The sequence below is a fragment of the Erigeron canadensis genome, chromosome 8, assembly GCF_010389155.1.
Source record: "Erigeron canadensis isolate Cc75 chromosome 8, C_canadensis_v1, whole genome shotgun sequence".
Taxonomy (NCBI): Eukaryota; Viridiplantae; Streptophyta; class Magnoliopsida; order Asterales; family Asteraceae; genus Erigeron; species Erigeron canadensis.
This window is the reverse complement of record NC_057768.1, coordinates 31675400-31698406: the sequence shown is the minus strand read 5'-3', so window position 1 is coordinate 31698406 and position 23007 is coordinate 31675400. Positions and strand designations below refer to the sequence as shown.

Sequence of the window (23007 nt, the reverse complement as noted above, 5' to 3'; positions counted from 1 at the left end):
GCCTCAAATACATCTACATCAAATATACTCCACCCTAGACCAAGTAACTCTACAAATACAGAGTAGTAATGCATTTGTCTCATTGAGTCATTGCGGATTTAACAAACTACTAGACCCCTCTCCTCAAGTATGTTTTTGTTTGTAAGTTTATTTATTTTTTACATTAGGCTCCAACCAAATTAATACACCACAAGGTCGACAACCCAGTTTAAGGTAAAACGTTTTCAAGACCGTGTCATCTAGAAATCTTGGATTTGTCACTGCATTGAAAGGGAGATTTGATGCAAGAGATCATAACTCAGAATTTGTTTTGGAAAAGCCAATTGAATATAAGATTAAAAAAAAAAAAAGACAGAAATGTGATGATTATTCTTCTAACTATTTCTAACTATGGTTATATTGTTCTAACTATTTCTAATGAACCATCTAATTTTATGGCTCAAGTGAGATGATAACTATCTAGTCTAAGTCATAGTCATTTAATATAGATCTAGTATGGGTCGAGTTTTAACATAAAGCCCATCAAGTTCAAGTAGCCCACGAATGTATTTCTCCAAAAAAAGACCCAAATCTGACAAAAATTACTTCAATCAACGACATATGACCACCAAAATCCCCTCCTCCCAAATGCTTCGTAGTAGTAGCAGTAATTGCAGACGATATCTATCATCATCATCAAATCCATTATTCTCCAAAATGTTTTTTCATAAACTCTTTGCAATGGCAAATCACAGTTTTTCATCTTCTTCAAATTCACCCAAAATTCCATCTTCATCATCTATATCTATACAATCAATATATGATATTTGTAAGCATAATTTAACTCCCTCAACTACTCCCTCATCTTCCGTCATCTCTCAACTCACCTCTCAACTCGGTAAATACATTATAATTTAATTCAATCCTAATTCCTGTTGTTTTTTTTTTACTGTACAGTTTTATATATTCACTTTACTGTGAATCTGTAATTAGTTTATATTTTATTAGATACTTTTTAGAGTAGGTTTATTCCTTTTAGCTGGCGGATTTATCGGTGATATATTAAACTTTATCTATCTATATTAGGAAGGTACTTTTAAGTGTTGATATATTTTTTTGAACGTTCATGTCACGGGAGGCTAGCCGTTAGTCACTAGCGACCGATCCACGAAGTCAGGGACCACAGGGGAGGGAAAACCCACCAATTTAACCGCTACATAAGGCACGACGTTAAATTGGAGGTAAAACCTTGCTTGCTCAGACTTGAACCCTGGTCTCCCAGGATCCAAGCATCATTGCAGGACTTCAGAGTGCCGCTGGGGTTTTTACCCATTGGCAAGTGTGTTGATATATTATTGTATTAGGGAAAATAGGAACTTAGTGTGGAAGTTATTAATTATAGTAACATTTGCAAAACCGTTGAGCACTGGCACGCTGACGTGCCTATGTAACGATAATATGAGGTAGACACTGTTTAATTTGACTTAATGGGCCGTTAAGAAGAGTTTGCCTGTCTATAGCGGGGGTGGGAAGGTTGCTTCGTGAATTTAGCTATCCTTTGCGAGGACAATATGTAAAAGGGAATGTTTCTAGACTGATTCAATTTCTTGCTAAGAGGAGTCTCCAACGAGTCACACGACTGGAGGCTGGCCCCAAAGATGTAGCCTGTGAGGATTGAACATGGATCTGCAGTGGCGGTTTTCTGGCCCCCAACCACTAGGCTACTTCCTTGAGTTATTATTGGTAATCTTTACTTGAATGTTATCGACAATAGTAATGTACTTGCATGTAATCGTAGCTGCATGAGGTCATGTGGTAAAATTTGTTGATAGTTTTCATTTATTCGCAAAGATATGAAAACAAATGAAAAAGTGATACAAGATCAGTATGCGAGCTTGCCAAGCTATACATATATAGCTCTGGAAGTAGCAAAGATGGAAGCTTTTCTGTTTTTAATTGTAGATAGATGATGCATGTAGAAGTATATCGATATCATCATTATTACAATTTCTGTTAGGATTGTGGAACTCTACCGAGAAAGTTGGAACATGGATTCACAAACTTGGTGACCATAGATAGTTCAAGTCATCATAGTTGAGCGTAATAGTGATTTTCTGAATTTTAATAACCAAACTCTAAAGCAACAATATTGATCAATGATAGTGGTTTGCAGATACAATTGGTTCTGCTGATGTTGGGTTGACAGAGGAACATCAAGAAGATGATCGAGGTCATGGTTTTTCTAGTCCCAATACTCTTAATAGGGTAGATCGTTGGGCTCAACCAATAACATATGTGGATATACATGAAAATGCGAGTTTTACAGTAAGCCCCATTATTTTCTTCTTTCTTTTGGCTTAGATATAAAGTAAGACTGCGTATTTATGTTGTTTAGGGTCAGATTATTAGTAAAGATTTTCTGATCATGTACTGTTTGAGTATCAAATATGTGATTATTTATAAAACCATTATAGTCTTGAAGCTATTTCATAGCAATTTTAGTAAAGAAGGTGATTTCAATGCAGATGTGTATGTTTTGCTTTCCCACTTCTTCAGTTATACCGCTCCATGACCATCCAAGAATGACTGTTTTGAGCAAGGTTCTCTATGGTTCGTTGCATGTGAAAGCTTATGATTGGGTTGAACCACCTTGCATCAAGTATTCAAAGGAAATTACTCGAGCCCCAGGTTTTATCTAGAACTTACCATGTCTCATTTACTAAACCTATAAAAAGGAATCATTTTTCTCCCATAAACTAATATTAATTTTTCAACTCACCTGTGGCTCTTAGTAGTAATGATGACATGTCTCCGACATCATGATATGACGACTATATAGCTTAATAGCTATGCATGTAATTAAGTCTATAACAAATTAACAATTACCATTATCTCGTGTACCTACTGATAAAACTTTTCTGCTGTATAAAGTATTCATTGACTATTTGCTGGTCATAAGTTTCATAAGTTGTACTGTATGATATCTGATTGAGGTGGCAAGATGGATGGGTTGGATAATGGGTAATTTTTTAGTACTGGTCAAAATCCACGGGTCACGATGACCAGAAGTAGTTATTGTCTATAAATTCTTATGTTATTAGATAAATAACTAGTGTATTATGATCAAATAACTATTTGGGCAACTTCGGACTCGTTTCATTTTTGCACCTTATCTTTTTAATTTTACATGTTATACTCCGTAAATAAAACATAGTTAAAATCAACCCATTTAGAAGTAAATGGGTTATATTTTCACCACTAGTAGCATCTTGGATGAAATTCAGAATGTCTGATTACCAAATAATTCCAACAGACCTTCCTAGTTTTGTGAGTAAACTATCACATCTCAACTTATAAGTTTACGATGCAAAGTGTTGATGGACTTTATCTATTAGTTAGGTTAGCGAAGTTGGCCGTCGACAAAGTTCTATCAGCACCATGTAGTACTTCAGTTCTATATCCGAAAACAGGAGGGAATCTTCATTGTTTCACTGCTCTCACCTCTTGTGCTGTACTTGACATTCTCACGCCTTCATACGACGAATCTGCAGGCAGAAAGTGTAGTTACTATCGTGATTACCCATTCTCCAGTTTTGGTAATTTTTTAGTCTTTTTCCTGCACAACATGCAAATATGATTCTTTGCATTTGCTAATTAATTCTAGAGGTGGCAATTTGATCAATTTAGTTTTAAAAAGGTAGATTTGGGTTATCTTATATCTAATGGGTCAAATTGGTGCAATAAAAAAATTAGTAGTTAACAAGAAAACAGGTCAGAAGTCGGCCAAAGTGTATTTACTGCATGCATCCTATAAAAACTCTTTCTTTTTTAGATTATTACTATACACACGATAGTTTGTGCAAGATATTCAACACATAAGTTATTTATAAAAGTCGGATAAATGTGTTTTGGGTTAACCCAGACCAGCTTGTTTTGACCCATATAAAATCACCAGTTACCCAACCTACCCCTTTTGCCACCTGTATTAGATTTCAATGAGTTACTAAAAAAAAACGGTAGATTGATGGGAACTGTTTGATCCCATGTACCGAATTGGTACCCACATAACCCCCAGCAGGGATAGTGTCAAGGTAATTCAACCACTTAAATTCAATTCTGCCTCTGGCAAGATTCGAACCCAGGTTGCTCCTAGAAAGTGGCTGCTGGTGGCCAACTCTTCTACGAAGAGTTGGTTTCAACGAGTTACTGTATAGCTGCTCAATTCTTACTTTTAACCACAGGAAGTGGAGGTGAGCGAATTGATGGAAAAGAAGATGAATATGCATGGCTTGAAGAGATACAGACACCGGATGACCTTTATATGCGATCGGGCATGTATGCAGGCCCACCTATTCAGATCTAGGACGTGTGAGTGCTTACTTCATTTTATATGAACTCTATGCCATTGTGACTTAGCTGTTCAGATAGCAGCTAGGACTAATGGGGTTATCTATCCCATTTGATTCCATAGCTTTGTCATAGAATGTCCATGTTAGCCAAATACCAAAAATACTCTAGCCTAAGTTGCCCAGTCAACGCAGCTGCAAGTATATCTTGTAAACCAATGTGAATCAACCATGATTAAAGTTGATCTCTTCGTTCTCTTGTCATGATCGATCGAGTCTCATTTCCCATGGATCATGTTTCTGCAGGAGTTGGCTTGTAAGAGCTTTTTTTTGGAAAAAAATTGGCACTCATTGTTGTTTTAGGTTAATGATAAACATGAATGTTTATACAACTTTATATACAGATTGTACATGGTAGTTTTGCTCTCAAGAAAGCAGTTGCTTACTAATGTAAGATTAAATTTGATTACAATAACTTGTACAACTTTGTACAACTCTGACACTAATTTTAACTTTACTATTGTGTATCTGTCAAATTAGTTAAGGCATGCCATGGTCATAACGTGAAACTGGAATCTGGTTGGCGTGTTGAAGTCACAAGTTTATAGAGAGAATAATGGACGGGTCAGCCTGAATGGATTGGTCCGTCAACACTATATTATTACGGTATCACGTAAAACTCATGTTGAGTTTTGACACCATGAGTCAGTGTGATGCACGTGCTCTCTCTCATCCAATAACAATGTGAAACATCACCATCTTTTGTTCCCCCAAAATCAATGTGACGTGCCACCTCGCTTGCCCCTCTTACGCCACCACTGTCACAGTGTCACCCGCTATTTTCACTATTCATTGCAAGTGTTTCGTGTGGCTAAAGGCTAGTAATAATTAATGTATTGTATATGATTACGAGCTATATTAAACAAAGCAAGTTAGTTATTGTAATTGTAATAGATATGGTGGTAAGCCTAATATGCAACTAAAGGAACCAAAACACTTTTCAAGATTATGGTTCTAAACTTATGCGAAAATCTTTTGATAGCAGGTTAATTTAATAGTCAAACATGTGAGCTATGAACCACTTTGCAGGAGTTACAGATGCAAAAGTTTAAGTTGTAAAGCAGTATGTAGGAGTTGCAAAGATAGAATCATGCTCATTGATTTCAGGTGGATGTTACTGAAAAAGTGAATCAAATGCCACAATATTTGCATAGTAATAATATGAACCATTTTTTTCAAAATTGCATTTTAGGTTGGTTTAAGAACATTTAAGATGCATATTAAACAAATTGATGCATGTTCTAGAGACAATTTCTATCAATACCATTCCAGAAAGCAACTTAACTATTTAAAGCAAATATGTTTTCAACCTCATACTTGAGTGGCTGACCCAGTTGTAACCAATCTGTTCATTTTAAGATGTAACAACTTAAGATGGTTCTTAACATATGTATATTGTACCACAAAGGAAAGTTAGCCAAGTAACAGCTTAAGATGTATTCTATCAACTTCATATGTTGTAACCAATCTGTTCACAAACAAAAGTGAAAATGGTTCTTAACATATATATTTCAGATTTAGCCCCAACAAATCCAATGGATAAAATGTCCTATATGACATAAGATCCACAATTTACCATCAAAGACTGGTAGATATTAAAACTAAAAATACAACAGTTTCAAGCTGCAAGCAACAATGGATACATATTGATGCCAATCTCTAAATGTACAAAACATGCAAGATTTTATTCAATCAAAACATAAATAAAATCTTATTATTTTCAGAATATGGTAAAAGCCTGGTTGAGTTTACAACAAAAAGGTTCTCTATAGAGAATTTGCAGAGATCACTGGCAATTCCGCAATATGGTTTATTGTGGAATTAAAGTGATATGATCTTTCTTATGGTGACCTGAATGCGTCACCTGCATAACGTACATTTCCAAGTTCCTCTTCAATGCGCAAAAGCTGCACCATACAAAAGGCATAGCTTCAGTATAACGGAAATTGGCAATGCCACAAGTTGTCTTTATATATCCATAAGCTTCTTTGTGATCATATGCTTATAACACTTGAATTGTAAAAGTGATGACTAGAGGTCTCAAAGTAGGTTGTTAGGGATGGTCATTAAACACGAAGTCAGCTCGAATCAGAGTGGGTCGTTTTAGTTTATCTTTATACTAATTATTAATGCATTCGATATGATTACGAAAATAATATTAACACCGATCCAAAAATTAAATTAAATGATTTATAAGGTCACATGCATTAAAATTTAATCGAGTGAATTTTGACCAGCTAGACTCGTTTGTTGTAGCTTTTCTTCTGTATACTCATTTGATCAATTAAAGATAAATCACAATGACGACAGAAAATTTGACATATTCTGATATTCATAAATGAAAGGAACAAAATACCACCACTAGTTGAACATATATAGAAAACAGCACATACCTGATTATACTTGGCTAATCGCTCACTTCGGCAAGGAGCACCAGTCTTGATCTATACAAGTGATAAAACACAGAAGTTTAAAATAAACTTAATGTTAAAAATTTATATGCGTAGAGCTCTATGTATAAGATTAGATGAAACCTGTCCGCTTGCCAAGCCAACTGAAAGATCTGCAATAAAGTTGTCCTCCGTTTCACCACTACGGTGGCTAACCATCACACCCCAACCCGCAGCCTTTGAGTCAAGTGCTGCTTGGATAGATTCAGTTACTGTACCTATCTGGTTAACCTGAAATAATTGAAGAAAGGACCGTCAATAACAGACATTGAAATATTGTTTCAATATTCATTTATCGTAATTGGTAATAAAAGTGGCAGTTAAAGCTCAGTGGTACTATTTGATCAGGTACTAACAAGATCAGAAGGAAAAAAGCAATACAGAATACAAAGATTAAAACACATTTTTCATGCAAAAATATGTAACTTTTGTACTTGCCTTCAATAGCAGAGCGTTGCAGGCCTTTTTCTGTATACCTTCTACAATTCTCTTTGGATTTGTGACCAGCAAGTCATCCCCAACAATTTGGATGTCAACTGAAGACTGTAGTGAAGTCCATGAGGACCAATCATCTTGATCAAAAGGATCCTCAATTGATACAATAGGAAAATCTCTGACGAATTCTCTATATAAATCACCAAGCTTAGGAGCTGAGAGAACATGAGCTCCATCATTTGGCTGTTTCTTGAAATTGAGATCATATGCACCATCTTTTGTTAAGAATTCGGAAGCAGCAACATCCATTCCTATTTTAATCTGCACAATTTCTTTCTTTAAGTCAAGAGTGTGACTCAAACGATTAATAATGATAGAAAATGAAAGATGTCACATGACACCTACCTTGCCAGTGTAACCAGCCTTCTCAATTGCATCCATGAGCAACACGAGTCCTTCCCTATTATCCTGCACATTGGGAGCAAATCCACCTTCATCTCCAACGTTGCATGCATCTTGTCCATACTTTGCTTTGATGATTCCCTTCAGAGTGTGATAAACTGTAATCATATGTCAAAAACCTAACACTGTTAATAACTGATCAAATGTCTGCTGTTGTAGGACTATGTAATCTTAGTGTTTTTTTGCTTTTTATTAACCATAGAAAATGTGTCCTACTCTGCAAGGTAGCATGTGTCATCTTTATATATACATATTGCAGGCACAAATAGATGTTTTGAAGACAACAATAGAAGTCTGTTCATCAACTAAACTTTTGGCCCAGGTATGTTAAAATTTAAAAATGATTGTTTTTATAATTATAAATACTAATATAAACATAAATTAAATATAATTACAGAAGTTACATTATTTTAATATTTATTGATTAGTTAAATAAATTGATTGAGAAGATCTTATAGTATTATGCATCATAAAAAAACTTGGATGACTCAGAATCCATTTTGACTGGTTTCCTTCTTATCTTTTTAAATTTACCCTTTGTTTGGCAAATTAACAAAACCCAGATTAACACATTGATAAGTATCTGGTTGAAATTGTGACCACTACAATGACGTATGTAATTTTAAACTGCAATGAGAAGTGGCCTTAAAATATTTAGAGAAACACACTAACCTTCACTACCCATTCGCAGAGCCTCGGCAAATGAAGATGCACCTACTGGAAGGATCATGAATTCTTGCATGGCTAGATTATTTCCAGCATGGCTGCCTCCGTTAATCACATTGAATGCTGGAACTGGCATAACAAGCTCTTTCGTTCCTGATATCTCCTGAATGTGTTTGTACAGGGGTACACCCTTTGCTCCAGCACCAGCTCTGCATACACTAAGGGATACTCCAAGTATCGCATTAGCTCCAAGCTTAGACTTGTTTGGAGTTCCATCAATCTCTAGCATGATGGCATCAAAGGCAGCTTGATCCCTTGACATAGAAACAAAGGTATTAAGTTTCAACCCCATGTTGAAAAATAAGATTATTGTTAACTTGCCCACTCATACTAAACATAAAACATACATCACATGGGGTGTGACAAGATCACAGTGTTCATAAGGTTGGTCTTGTGCTTAAACCAGGCTTTATGTTTTGCTAAAATCATGATTTTTGCAAGAGCTTGTTCACTGTCCATCGCCACATATAGCATCATCTGATTCAGCTGTTTGAATTCTTTACCAAGGAAATATGCTAATAAAAATTGGGTATAGAGGTCCAAACAGCTCAGAATCTTAAATTTGCAGTTCAGGTGAAATTGACATGATTGAGTGCGAATTTTGATCATTATCTCATGAAAGAACACTATGGCATTTAGGAGAAAGACAATAATACTTAGGCTATCAATTATGCTAATTGCTTAAACAATTACACTCATCATTTTACATCTATAAAAAGAACTCATCATATCTTTATACAATACAAATAGTGCAAGAAGCAACCTAAACAAGCTGAAGACGAAATGACGAATGAAACTTCAGTGATCTCAATTCTACTAATAGAAACAAAGTTTTAGGACAAACTACATATTTACAAAACTGTGTCCAACTACTCATTTTTACTATTTTATATGTATTTAACTTTACACATTTTTTTATTGATCCAAACTTTCATTTGTTTGCTAATTTATGTAACTGATAAGCTCTTAATCAGATAACCAACAAATATTTTGCTGATGTGGCAACCATACAAGTTGCCATGTCATCGAAATATTTTCCAAGGTTTACATTTTACAAGAACTCAATAAGTCAGATTCATGCTAAAGTAGTAAACAATACTAGCAAATCGAAAGTTGGGCACTTCACAAGGTAAAACTGTAAGTCCAATTAAAACATTAACAAAACATGTATAGTTAGATATGGTTCTATACAGCTTAAACTATGTTGTAACATCCTAAAATGAAATTCAACAGACGATCATAAAGCTACAATTCATGCAACTCAATATTCCAGTAATAAAAAAGAATACTTCAAAACACAAAACTAATTTGCTTAATGCCTCCTCTATTCCAAATTCAAACAAGTAACTAAGGTGTGTTCAGTTGCACAGAATTACAGAACTTTTTCGAAAGAAAAAATTTTAGAAACATCAAAAACTAGAAACATGTTCAAATTGCAGCTTTAAGAAAAAAACTTTAAAAAAAAAAAAAGAAGAGAGAATACACCTTTTAAGATTTACATCTTAGTTTTTTCAAAACTTATATAATTTTCTAACTATTTTTCGCATACAAAACTCGCTATGGTTTCTAACTTTCTGAAGAGGAAGACGTAAACAAACAAAAACGTTTCAAAATTTTCGTTAGCTTTCTAAAAATGAAAATACCACTACAAAGTTTATCTAACTCTAAGCTTAGATCACATAATTGTCAAAAATAATCCATCTATCATTAAACCATCTCCAAGGTGACCTAAAACATTGGACCTAAAAACTCGACTCTCACTCTCCAAATCAATCATTTCTAAAAATAATCTACATACACAATTTTTATATATAAACCAAAAAAAAATCAAAAAAGAAGAATTTTTTTTAAAAAAAATGATTATTGCTCACCTAACATCAACACCAATAATTTGAGGACCCAAAACATGATTAATATTATGAACAGCATTCAAAACACCTTTACCACCATAAACACTTTTATCACCATCTCTTAATTCCAAAGCTTCATAAATTCCGGTTGACGCCCCACTCGGAACCGCGGATCGGTACAGCTGATCCGTCACTAAATCAACCTCAACCGTCGGATTACCTCTACTATCTATTATCTGTCTCGCCTTTACTGATTTCACTACACTACTGCTACTTTTCGTCACCGCATTTGACGGAGCACTCGCTACAGAGTTTCGGATCACTAACTGACGGTTGTTCCGTGATTTGCGGACGGCGGGAAGGTTAGCGACGGAAGTTTGCGACGGAAGTTTGGTTGAGAGAAAAGTGGTTGAGAGTGAGGCGGTTGCTGAAGAGGGTGATGGTGCTAACGCCATTGTGTAGAGAGAGATTTGTGTGTGTGAGAGAGAGAATGTATGTATGTATGTATGTATATAATGTGTGTATATGAATGGGGAAATCCGTCGTGAGGAGGTGGCGGCGATTACAAAGAGGGAGTGAGTTTGGTTTTATAACGGCTTTTCGTTGGTAGGTGGAGACGACGATGTTTACTTTATTTTTCAAAAGCCAGCTGACTGTCTATTTATATATATATATATTTTTTTTTTTAAAAAGGCACGAAAAAAAAAAATGATAAGTTATCAGAGCTTATTACATACATGAAAAGTTAAAATTAATATTTTATACATTAAAAATACCTCTTAAATTTTCACATAATAAAATTTAAATTTAAAGCACCCAAATAGTTTATACATTAACAAAACCCTTTTATAGTATAATTTAAATGCAAAACAAACTCAACCGAGCTCGAATTAAACAAGATTTGAACTTGATTTGAAAGATTTATATTGAGTTTGGATCGATATCTCCACTGACTTTATGATGCAAAATGAGACTCGTCTCAATAATTTAAATTTATGATAATACATTACTCTTGAGATGTCCCAAACCTAATAAATATGATACTAGGAAATTTTGTCAAACTATGTATACAAACGAATCATGTTTGTTTGTCTTTAAATGAGCTAGTAAGTTGATGGCTCGATCGTTTATTCATTATGAGAATTGATATTCGTGTCATAGATTATGAGAATTGATATTCGTGTCATAGATTTTTATTAAGTTACCACACTGTACAAATATTACAGCACATTATACAAGTTAATAATGCATACATATGGTAGCTTAATAAAAAGTTATGGTACTAATATCATCCCCTATTCATTAAGAGTGGGCATTTGTTTTGTAACAACTAAACAAAAATGGTGTCATGCCAAACCTACTTATCCATATTGCCATATTGTTCGTGTAATCAATATTTTACCCGAATAATTAGGTGTGGAAACAGACATCAATGTAATTGCTATATTTGTAAAAAAAATTATAGAAGTAATACACTCTGTCCATAAACTTATAGCAAATCCGGCTATATATAAACCAACTCATACTGATGTGGCCATTCAAAAGTACACTAAGGATTTTGATGTCAAGCGAATGCGAACTTGTAACTATAACAACATGGACGACTAACGTAAACAAGTGACAACTTATCTTGTTTAGAAATGAACATACAATCAAGGACAGTTGGGATCTCACTTAAGAAAGGTACACCCAAGAAACAGAAAGACATATACTACCAATGAAGTCAAGAGCTCCAGGGTCCATGTTGGTTGCAAAATGGCTGTGGGAATCATGGGTACCAGGCAAGAACCACAAATCCAGCCGACTACAAGGGATCCAAATCTGTAACCAGTGAGAAAATGGGTTAAATGAATGGTTAATTTATAAACAATCTAGACATTCACATTGAATTTTTGAATTTAATATTGATATTGTACAGCACAACTTTGAGACACTTATGAGTATATGTAGAAGGTCATATAGGTAAGCTAGAAAACTTAACTAAAATGGTCAAAGTCGCTTGAAGTTTATTCAAAATGTATTAAACGTCATACATGGTTTTTTTTTAATAAATAAAACAAACTATTATTGTAATAATAAAGCATTTGCACTGATATAGAAGTCTTAACAGCGTGTGTAACTTCATAAATAAAACTATTATTTGCGAGTAAGCCCAACGCAGCCTGTTTCAACAAACGATTAAGATTCACCTGACCTGACTTATTACCAACCCGCTGACCTGCCCAGTTTACTACTTACTTATATAGCATGTCAAACTATGTAACAAACTACAGACGTAGCATGCCATTTTAGGAAAACATTTTCAGAGTGCTTAGACACAACAATGATGTAGCATGACAACAAAAAATCAAAAATTGTCTTTTATTACGTGTAAAGTTAGACATATGAAATGTAGCAGTAACTATCATCTACCATGACATGTAAGGAATTCTGTATAAAGAAACTAAATATAAAGCTATTCAACTAAGGTATAATAAATTGTCATTCGCGCGACTAAAATTGAATACACGGTCAAATGTACATATGCCTAGTATTATGCTCGTTTAGGTTGTTAACCCTAAAACTAATAAATTGATGTCTTTATTTATAAACTTACCCTATAACAGAAGCCCTTGCTACGCTCTTTGACTTGTCATTAAGGAAGTATATGCAAGCAAACAGAGACAGGGCCACCTGTATCAATAAAAGAAGATCGAACCAAGTTAAAGATGCTAAAAACAAAATCAAGATACAAACAACTTCCAAATTTGCATTCACAGTAAACCTCCGCCTACAACTTCTGAAACATTTCATTTTCAGAAAACTTCGAAGTAAAGAATTCATCAAAATTAGTAAGGATAGCGTAATGACATTATGTTGAGTCCATAACAATACGCTTTTTGTTAAACTCTTTACTGAATGGTAATAAGGATATTTGGTAATAAGTTGTAATAATCAGTTAAATATGTTTAGAAAAAGGGTGTCTGCTTCTGATACATCATAATAAGGCTGATTATCTGATTGTAATTGCTGAATACCACATAATCACTTTCGAAACACAGGTCCAAAAACCCAAAAATACTTCAAAAAAAAAAAAAACAGACATCAACAATGAGCAGCAAACCTGGAAGGCAGGACCACCCTCGGCAGAATTAATAACACTCCAGAAAGCCATAAACGAAAACAGAAACAATCTTCTAAGGATAATGATAGTCTCAGGAAGCTCTACAAAAGTGAGTAAGTTCTGAATCCAAGGTGGAGACTCTTCTACTTTCTTCTTTAGCCTTGTTTTTAAGTTAATTTTTGTTTTCTTTCTGTTCTGAAAGCTTCTCATGAGGATCTTTTCAAAAGCAGCTTCTATTGACTCTGCACTTTTCTCATGAGCGCCATATTGATCTAATAGAAAGTTGCGAGAACTCCAGACTTCTTCCTCGGATGCATCATAAGTTATACCAAGGCGTTTGTAAGGATCCCAAACATTACTTCTCGGGTACTTTGGAATGTTACCTAAAAGAATAGATAACAAATATGAAACTTCTAATTTTGTTCCACACCACAACTCAAAGCTGTGAAAAGTCCACAAACATTTTTCTCACAAGAAAATTGGACTTCTGAAATTGGGTACACCTTTAGAACACTAAATTTTATAATCCATGCAATTTTTTCTAACACAGGTGGTACGTTCAACCTATATACATATGATTGGGTAATATCCAAAGGGTCAAACCGGTAAAGAAAAAGAAGCTGACTAAGAATTGTGCCAAATGGGTTAAATGAGTCAGAAGATGGCCAAAGTGTAATTACAAGGCATAAATCTCAAAAAAATTTATTCATAATAATAGGCCATTGCTAAAATAATAGAGCCTTTCTGATCATATTTGACACGCTAACTATTTACAGGAACTTTAAAATCTTGGACAAAAAGTGCTTTGGGTAGACACACCTGTCCTGTAGGAAAAAGTTAAGCATTTAGATACGCTATCCAACCAATAGCCCTACACATGGCCACGTGCTGCCACCTCTGACCCTAACTCGATTTACAAGAATATAGTTGCCTCATTAGCTAATATGATCAGGTTTTACAACCCTCACTGCACAAAATTTAGGATGACTGCCTTCTAATAAACTTGTTACAGTCCTGATTGAGATATCTCAAAAACTAGTTCTTTGTTTCATCTGATCAAAACCCCGTGTTTCAAGGCCAATGTTAGATTTGCATAAGCTATAGACAAGAAACAGAGAAAGGTTATCAATAAGGCTCAAAGGTAACTAAGGAGACAAAGGGATATAACTAGAAAGGGGGAATGACGTCCCAGAAAAACTACGAGTCTACGATACTGACATCCTGGTAATGAAACATTTTTATGTTCTATCTACCACATAAACTCTCCATCATGACATCGTTTTTTAATGACATCGCAGATTCGCATCCATATACACTAACACACCATTATAACCTCTTATACACCAATGTACATGTTATATCAGACAAAATGAATACAGCAGAATAATTTATTTGTTCAATACACATAATAACAATACAAGAAAAGTTCAATACATTTTCGATAATTTGCCCCATTTTCATATCCACAAAAAAAGATAAATAAAAATAAATACCTCCATAAGTTGCATCAGCAGCAGCACATCTAGGGCTCCTAAACACCAAACCACATACTTTATTCTTTCTCAAATTCCCATTAATTGATCTGCACAAAAAAATAATAAAAATTATACTAAAAAAATTCAAAAAATTCAAAAAGTTCAACAATTATCAACAAGCATACAACTTTTTATCACAAAATAACTTTAATAACAATACCCAACAAATTTATGCCATAAAGTTTAAATCTTTACAAAAAATCTTGAAATTTTGCAAATTTATATATAAAGATAAGGTGTTTGAAAGACTTACAAATTCTTGCCAAGGAAAGGAGATGATATGATTGGATTTGAAAGAAATAAAGAAGCCATGAAGGAATTTATGGAAACCCTTGATTATGGTCAACAAAAGTCAAAACCTTGTTTGGTGTTAAGAAATTATATAGAAGAAATTATATAGCTACACCTGAGAGAGGAAGAGGGAGAGGCTTTTGCTAAGCTTTTTTGGCTTATTTAAGGGTGTAAATCATTTATTGGGTTTATACTTTTTACCACCCTGAAATTTCTTTTATGTCCATCTCTTGTCCTTCTATATTTTAGTTTCACTATTGATGTTTGGATACCGATTATCCCAAGTTAATAACACGGGTGCAAAAGAGTTAGATTTAGATATTTTGTGAGAGATGATAATACTCTTAATATCATATATTGAAATGTAAAAAACTTTAAATGAATGTCTATAGTGTAAAATAACTAAAGTTGTATTCATTGTATGTAATCATTTTTAAATTATGTCTATTGTATGTAAGAAAAAGTATCTGATCAATAAAAACTAACAAGTGACAACTATATATGGTTGTTACGTATGCATTTTTACATATAATAGACATACTTTAAAATTGATTGCATACAATGAACACAACTTTGGTCATTTCACATTTGTACAAAGTTTGTTACATTCTATGATATTTATCGCTACTATTAAATGTTAGTGTAAAAAATTTCATATGAATGTGACATGTAGATTTCACTTAATCTTTTTTTCTAATCATACTTTTTGATCGTTTACATATTACCATCTTATGATTTTGGAAAAAACTTAGTCTATTAATCATTTCCTTATTTTGTGAGTTACTCGATCTTAACTTCAAGATTGTTCTATAAACGAGATGAGATCGGACCTTATATATTGTGTTCGATTTAGCGCATGAGCCTAAACGAACTTTTATGCGGATCACTTTATTCAATTTTTTACATATGAGTAATAACTTTTGTATGACTAAAAACATAACCGAACATTAACAAGTTTTCTTTATATGCGGAAACATTTTTTATCTAAGAGATTGGAGCATAGGCAGATCCAATGTCCAATGTGAAAAAGATTGGAGCATAGGCCAAATTTGTGAATTTATTTGCAAAAAGTGGTTGATGTCACCACTTTTACCTGTATTAATTGCCCAAATGGTGTAGAGTTCATGGATCAAATTTTCCAAAAAGTCCACTTGCTATGGAAACAAGGTTTCTCTTAAGCTCCTGGTTGAATATTGATAATCCGGATGCTTCCTCCGAATATCAAACTCCTTATTTTACCGATTTACATCCTAAACTTGTCTTTTAAGATATCTTACTACCACTTTTTATAACAATTACATTTACATCAACCTACACCATTCGACATGACCATCACCACCAATAGTCGTTGTCACCACTACATCGATGTTGTCGGCACCGCCGCTGCATTATTGATTATGCGTGATAAGAGATTTCCCACAAAATCAAAAGCCCAATCAACTTGGGCCAATAATTCATTAAAAGAGTTTATAATTCTATATCCAACAGCCTGCCAATGAATACTACTTGAAAAGCTTATAATCATTTAACTATTTAAGAATTAAGAGTCAAAGACTACAAAGGTTTATAAAGTGGAGACGGGTCAGGCCTAATGTGGATCTAATGAGTCCATCTTAAAGACTAACATTTAGCTATCTAGAAAAACCACGACAACGTTCGAACATTTTTCTCCAACTTGGATGAAAAAGTTTGGAAAAATTACATGAATATAGTCATCCTACACTTTCCTATCCCTTCCTTCTTTTTTTTTTCTTTTCGTATAAATTTGGAGAATACGGTATTATTTTTTTCCCATACATTTCCTTTCTTATACAAGATAACTTAGATTTTTAAGTGTTCTTTTTTAATCATATTAATTATTTGTAACTATTGTAAGGTAGAAACTCTATCGTATTTTCTTTGTTACTAAATAAGCGGCGGAACTTGAACGGCAGTACTGGTGGGGTCAAAATCATTTTGGAGTTTTAGGTTTTCTCTTTTCTGCATCTATGTTTTGTTTCTGAGGGTGTAAAAACACATAAAAAATTTTATTTATCCTTAAGTAATATATGATTGCTAAATATGATCCAAAATTTTGGATGGACCGAAACCCCCTTTGGTCTTTCATATTTTCTGCCACTGGTTACTATAAATTTTAATTTGTTTACAATTTGAGAAGGAAAAAAAACTGATAAAAAAAAACTTTAGATAATAAAAACAAATTCACTTTATAAATTTGTATTATTGGCCAATATACTTTTCATTTCTCGTGAATTTACGATGGACCGTTTTGGTATAAGAGTATATTATTTAACTAAAAAAATATTATTACATAAACTAAAAACAAGATGACAAAGAACCAACAGATGTTTAGTGGACAATGAAGTTACATTAGATCAATAAATAAATGTTGGTGAGGAAGACAACATTTTGTAACTTTGTTCGGGTTCAAGATTTGTACTATATTAAATAGATTTTACGTAGGTGTAAAGTGTACATCATATCAATAGCAATTCATTTGGTTTGTAAGGTTTTGGCAGGTAGTATATGGTTTACATTTTACAAATTTCTTGGAATCATGATTAGACGAGTAATGCCATTTAATTACTAACATTTGGTCTAGCTTATATTTTTTTGCTTATGCATATAAAATATAAATAGCTTTTGGCTTTTTTGCTTTAAGTTTATAAGCTCTTATGTAGTATTTGGATTAGCTTTTGGTTTTTGAAAAGAAAACGAAAAAAAAATAGGTAGAAAAGCTAAAAAACTTTGATTTATAGTTTATCAAAAAGTGGTTTATAAAAGCTCAAAAGCATAAGCTCAAAAGCTCACACAAACATTTAAAATGACTTTTTTCCCTCAAAATAAACAAAAAAAACTAAAAGCTCCTTAAAAAACTAGGCCAAACACCCCCTTGACATTTGTCATTAAAGAAAGGATTAATTCTCATTTCATTTCCCTTAAAAATGTGATATATATTGAAGTATTAGTAATCAGGGACGGAGCCAGAACTTTTTTTGTGAGAGGGCAAATCTAAAAGTCTCTTATTATATTTATTAGGGAAAAAAATTTTAAACAAAAATTAACTCTCAACGGAGAATTTAGAAAAAAATGGACCCTTAAAATAATTTCGTCTAGTTGCCAGTTATGAGAACATCTATCTTTAACTTGAACATTGTTTTTTACAATTTTAGAGCATGTGATAAATTTTGATACAATTACCCAAACAAATAAAACACTTTCTTCAACTTCTCTTTTTCAACTTCGTTACAAAATCAAAATAACTGAAGATTTTTAATTTACCAATAGAAGATTTTATCTCAAAACTAATGCTCCCAACATAAGTAACATACTTCCAAAGAAGAAGCTTATGACAACGATGGTGACATTTGTATGTATAATGTATTTTTTGTTTATTGTTACGGATATTATTTAGAAATAAAACTATAAATATACCTCTAAAAAATTACATTGTATCAAAATTGGAATGGGAGCAGTTGCCCACACTGCCCCTATTATAAAGCCGTCCCTGTTAGTAATAATAGAATTTCATCCTCTTTCGAAAAGTCTCCAAACCGATGTCAACTTCCATCGAGAATGATTTAGACGGGTCTTCATAGATTTGATCTTTTGATAAATGTTTATGATTAAGTTGCACACAAACAATACACAAATTTGTTTTACGTACATATATATAGGCTTATAGTTTTTTTTTTAAACTTAACTATTATTCAAATTTACATCACCACCAAATAGTGGGATGGTACTTATACAAATAAGGTTTACAACCAAATGAAATGATCCCAATTTTCCCATGTTATCACGCTATTTTTCCCTCTATTCTTATACCACAAATAACTTAACGATTTTATATCTTGAAAATCCTCACAATGTCAGCCTTGCTATTGTTAAACACACAATCATTACGAGCCTTCTAAATGCACCAACATAACACGAACACAATACCTTTAAAAACCTTCCTTGTTTCCTTTCCGAGGTCATTTCCATGATGTAAATAAAAAATGTCACGATATGAGAATAAGAACAGTGGAGGCCTCTTACACCACCTTCCAATCCGCTGCCAGATTCCCATCGCCATCTCACGAAAACTAAACAAATGGTCAACGTCCTCCTCCTCTTTGTCACATAACCCACACATCAACGAATCAAAGCAACAATTTTTGTCTTTTAGTGCCATTCTAGTCGGTAGCCGATTTAGACCAAGTCTCCACATAAAAACATTACACTTTTTTGCGACCCACTTCGACCATTTAAACACAAAATTATTACTATAGTCGTTATCACTTCGTAAAAAATCTTTTACACCTTTAACCATAAAAACATTAAACTTTGCTCCAGCCCAAACCCATCGATCTCTTTGAGCATGCAACATCTTCCCTTCTAGTAGTCTGTTGATCTTCTCTTTTTCCTCTCTAGTCTCGACACCAGATAATACTACCATTCCCATATCGAAAAGAAAAGGAGTATTAGTATTGGAATCTACTTTGTCACTGACCTTGCAATATTTTTGGACTTCCAGTTGAAACAGGCGGGGGAATACATCTTTGAGTGGTTGGTTACAAGCCCAAATATCCATCCAAACCCTTATGTCACTGCTATTGCCAAGCACCCCTTTTAACCAATGGTTCAAACTCATATCAGCAACTTTAACTTTGTTAATTGTCTTGACTATGGAAGCCCAAACCCCTCGGACTGCATTGTCAAAAGGGATGGGTGATCAGCACCTACTATTTTTATTTATTTACATCAATCACCAAACGCCACAGCCTGTCGGGTTCGTTCCTATATCTCCAAAACCATTTGGAGAGAAGTGAGATGTTCGAGTCCTTTAAACTACCTGATTTAATCGACATCACCACCTTTTCCCATGAGATCCAATGTATCTTTTTCGCCTCAGAAGCCCCATCCCACAGGAACTTCCTCATTACTCTTTCAAGTCCGTCAATAACTTTACCAGGGGCTTTAAACATAGAAAAATAATATGTGGGGAGACTCTCTAACACAGCTTTAATGAGTAGTTCTCCCACCCAAAGACAAACACAAAGCTTTTCATCTTGACAATCTTACCTTAAAAATATCGAATTAAAACTCCCAACTAGCCACCCGATTCATATTACCCCCAATTTGAATCCCTAAATGAATAAAGGGGCCACTCCCGACTTTATAACAAACGCCCCTAGCTACCCTTCTAACTTTGACATCATCCACCCCAATTCCATAAATTTCCGACTTTCTCATATTTAACTTCAAAACCTGAACATAAATAAAAAAAACTCTAAGGATTCGAGTTACCTGTTTGACATTTAACTCGGACCATTCACCAATAATGAACGTGCAATCATCATCATATAATAAGTGAGAAAGAGTAGGTCCGTGATTCGGGAGAGCTAATCCCTTGAAAGAATTGTTTCTGCTCGCTTTTTTCATCATCCCGGTCAAGCCTTCCATAACAATAAGAAACAAAAACGGTGAGATAGGATCACCTTGTCGCAACCTTTTGAGCATTGAAACTCAAAGCGGGTGAACCGTTAACAAGGATCGCAATTCTAACCGTTAACAATAAGTAATATGGGGAAAGGTTAGGTAAAGCATGCAGTACTTATCTTAGGTAAAGCAGAGGGTGATTATGTAAAATTCAGGAGGAGTTTATGTAAAATTCAGGGGGGGTTATGTATGTTTATTAAATTCAAAGGTTTAATATGTAACTTTTTTTTTAATATGACAGTACCTAAGCTTAGGTAAAGTCTGCAGCACGGATCATTTTCCCAAGTAATATATATATATATATGAAGAAAAAAAAGAGTAATATAAAGTTACGTAACTTTCTTACTACTATATAGACTTACAGTAGTAAGAAAGTTACGTAAGTTTATATAGTATTACTCTTTTTTTCTTCATATATATATTACTTATTGGTTAATTGTAAAAGTTTTATAATTTTAATTGAATACGCTAATCATTCAGCTAATTAGCACTATAACTTTTACTTTTTAACTTAAACGAGTGAGTATGTCTGTGTTGGGTAATTCACAAGGTCCCAACACCCAAGGGTATATTAGCAGGGGTTTTAACACTTGTTTTAGCATTATGCGTCTAATTAATTAATTAATTAATTAATCAATTTAATATAATTTGGAGGCTCATTACCTCATTTTTTTGGACGCTTGTTCGTATGACTATGAAAAAAAATATACGATAAAATTAAAATGCACGTAGATGAAAATATAGTAAATTAAAATCTAAACAAAAAGTTATCTATCTATAGATAAAATGTGAGTTACTGAGTTATATCATTGGTTATTGGCACATTGTGATGGGTTTAACAAAAATGTATTCATAATTAACTTAGCTAAAATAATTTATGATATAAAGTTTTATAAAGAAATGAAGTTTATAATGATATGGAATGAAAAATGTTTATGTTATGAATATGAATGTGAAAATGAATTACAACGTGAAAACGATCATGAAGATATTCAATAACCCGTTTTGGTATCTTAGCTTTTATTTTTTTTTAAAAATTGGTTTAGTTAATGAAAAATGATAAATCCTTCTAAAATTCCTCCTAAAAAAATTGATTTTTAAACATGTTATCATATTTTTAGACTATTTTGTAAAATTCCTCCTAAAAAAATTGATTTTTAAACATGTTATCATATTTTTAGACTATTTTGTAAGGGAATTAATCATTTCCCTTAGTTAATATTACATTTTTAAAAGTAAGCATTTTATTATGAGATAATTAAAATTGAAAAAAGAGCACTTACCTACGACAGATGGGGTGTTATATATATATATGCAAACCCCATCTCTCTATCATACTAATCTCTTGATCAATATAAACAAAAACAGAACATAAACCTCAAGATCAAATCCACGACCATATCATTAGAAAGGTCAAGAATGCATCACAAAAGAGTAGAAGATCATGATGATAACAACAAAACCATACGAAAACCAATAAAGTATCTTGGAGTAAGACAAAGGCCATCAGGAAGATGGGTATCGGAGATCAAAGACTCAACAAGAAACCTTAGGTTATGGCTAGGCACGTACAATGGACCCGAAGAAGCAGCCATGGCTTACGATAGCGTTGCACGCATTTTACGTGGTAGGAATGCAAAGACAAACTTTAGATATAACCGTCTCATCACTAGCCAAGAAGAAATCTCCAATTTAATTCAGAGAAACCCCAAACTCTATCATTTCCTTAAGCATGCCACCATGAAAAAAACCATCTCATCATCTCAAAACAATACTACGCAATTAGTTGAAGAAACCTTAGCTTGTTCTTCATACTATGAGGATGGATTTAAGGTTGCTTTCAACCCTCAAAATGAAGACGGGGCATTATTGAAGCTTAAATCATCAAATGGGAGCTGTTGTAAGGTTTATTCTTCTGTTTATGTAGCTCCTTCTTTTAACGAATCCAAAAAATAGTAGCATGTTGATGGATGACAATTTCAACTTTTATATATGTTGTTGATATACAATATATGAAAGGACGATCAATGTAGGTTTGTTAAAGATATCTCGTGTAAAATTATTCATTTTTCAGTTTATCAAGCAACTCGATCAGTACTTATTTACGTTTTAGTACATATTATGCAAGTGGTTTGTTTGTACACCGGATTAGGTTAAGAGATTTGGGGCTGTTTGATGGATTGGACGGCGATTCCCTGTTGGTAGGAGTCTTCCTCCCTTGTACGCCGGTTTAGATGTATTTAGATCTCTTCGGGTTTTTCCCGTGGATCTTGTATATGCTTTTAG

The 23007-nt window shown here is 33.5% G+C and overlaps 5 protein-coding genes across 7 annotated transcripts; 2 read left to right on the top strand and 3 right to left on the bottom strand.

Annotated features, from left to right (window-relative positions):
* Positions 1 to 570: 570 nt before the first annotated feature.
* LOC122580489 (plant cysteine oxidase 3) lies at positions 571 to 5334 on the top strand. Of its 3 annotated transcripts, none has more exons than XM_043752767.1 (6): positions 571 to 877; positions 2153 to 2304; positions 2505 to 2667; positions 3375 to 3575; positions 4221 to 4347; positions 4866 to 5334. In XM_043752767.1, the coding sequence occupies exons 1-5, from the start codon at positions 601 to 603 to the stop codon at positions 4340 to 4342; spliced, it is 915 nt and encodes a 304-aa protein (XP_043608702.1). In that variant the 5' UTR covers positions 571 to 600; the 3' UTR covers positions 4343 to 4347; positions 4866 to 5334. The 3 variants fall into 3 exon arrangements, with proteins under 3 accessions (XP_043608702.1, XP_043608701.1, XP_043608700.1); XM_043752766.1 differs by lacking the exon at positions 4866 to 5334 and adding an exon at positions 4632 to 4854; XM_043752765.1 differs by lacking the exon at positions 4866 to 5334 and having other exon boundaries at positions 4221 to 4786.
* A 675-nt stretch (positions 5335 to 6009) lies between these two features.
* Positions 6010 to 10931, bottom strand: LOC122611176 (enolase 1, chloroplastic). The gene is made up of 7 exons (XM_043784154.1): positions 10330 to 10931; positions 8405 to 8712; positions 7676 to 7830; positions 7274 to 7591; positions 6920 to 7066; positions 6779 to 6829; positions 6010 to 6292 (listed from the first exon to the last, which is right to left on the bottom strand). Exons 1-7 carry the CDS (start codon positions 10761 to 10763, stop codon positions 6227 to 6229), a joined length of 1479 nt encoding a protein of 492 aa, XP_043640089.1. The 5' UTR covers positions 10764 to 10931; the 3' UTR covers positions 6010 to 6226.
* An 861-nt stretch (positions 10932 to 11792) lies between these two features.
* On the bottom strand, positions 11793 to 15380 carry LOC122578721 (protein CHAPERONE-LIKE PROTEIN OF POR1, chloroplastic). The gene is made up of 5 exons (XM_043750741.1): positions 15200 to 15380; positions 14905 to 14993; positions 13412 to 13794; positions 12905 to 12981; positions 11793 to 12129 (listed from the first exon to the last, which is right to left on the bottom strand). Exons 1-5 carry the CDS (start codon positions 15256 to 15258, stop codon positions 11979 to 11981), a joined length of 759 nt encoding a protein of 252 aa, XP_043606676.1. The 5' UTR covers positions 15259 to 15380; the 3' UTR covers positions 11793 to 11978.
* A 3770-nt stretch (positions 15381 to 19150) lies between these two features.
* LOC122610628 lies at positions 19151 to 20162 on the bottom strand. The gene is made up of 2 exons (XM_043783598.1): positions 20075 to 20162; positions 19151 to 19929 (listed from the first exon to the last, which is right to left on the bottom strand). Exons 1-2 carry the CDS (start codon positions 20160 to 20162, stop codon positions 19151 to 19153), a joined length of 867 nt encoding a protein of 288 aa, XP_043639533.1.
* Positions 20163 to 22140: 1978 nt separating this feature from the next.
* On the top strand, positions 22141 to 22677 carry LOC122610627 (ethylene-responsive transcription factor RAP2-11-like). Its single transcript, XM_043783597.1, has one exon. It carries the CDS (start codon positions 22141 to 22143, stop codon positions 22675 to 22677), a length of 537 nt encoding a protein of 178 aa, XP_043639532.1.
* The last annotated feature ends 330 nt before the right edge of the window (positions 22678 to 23007 follow it).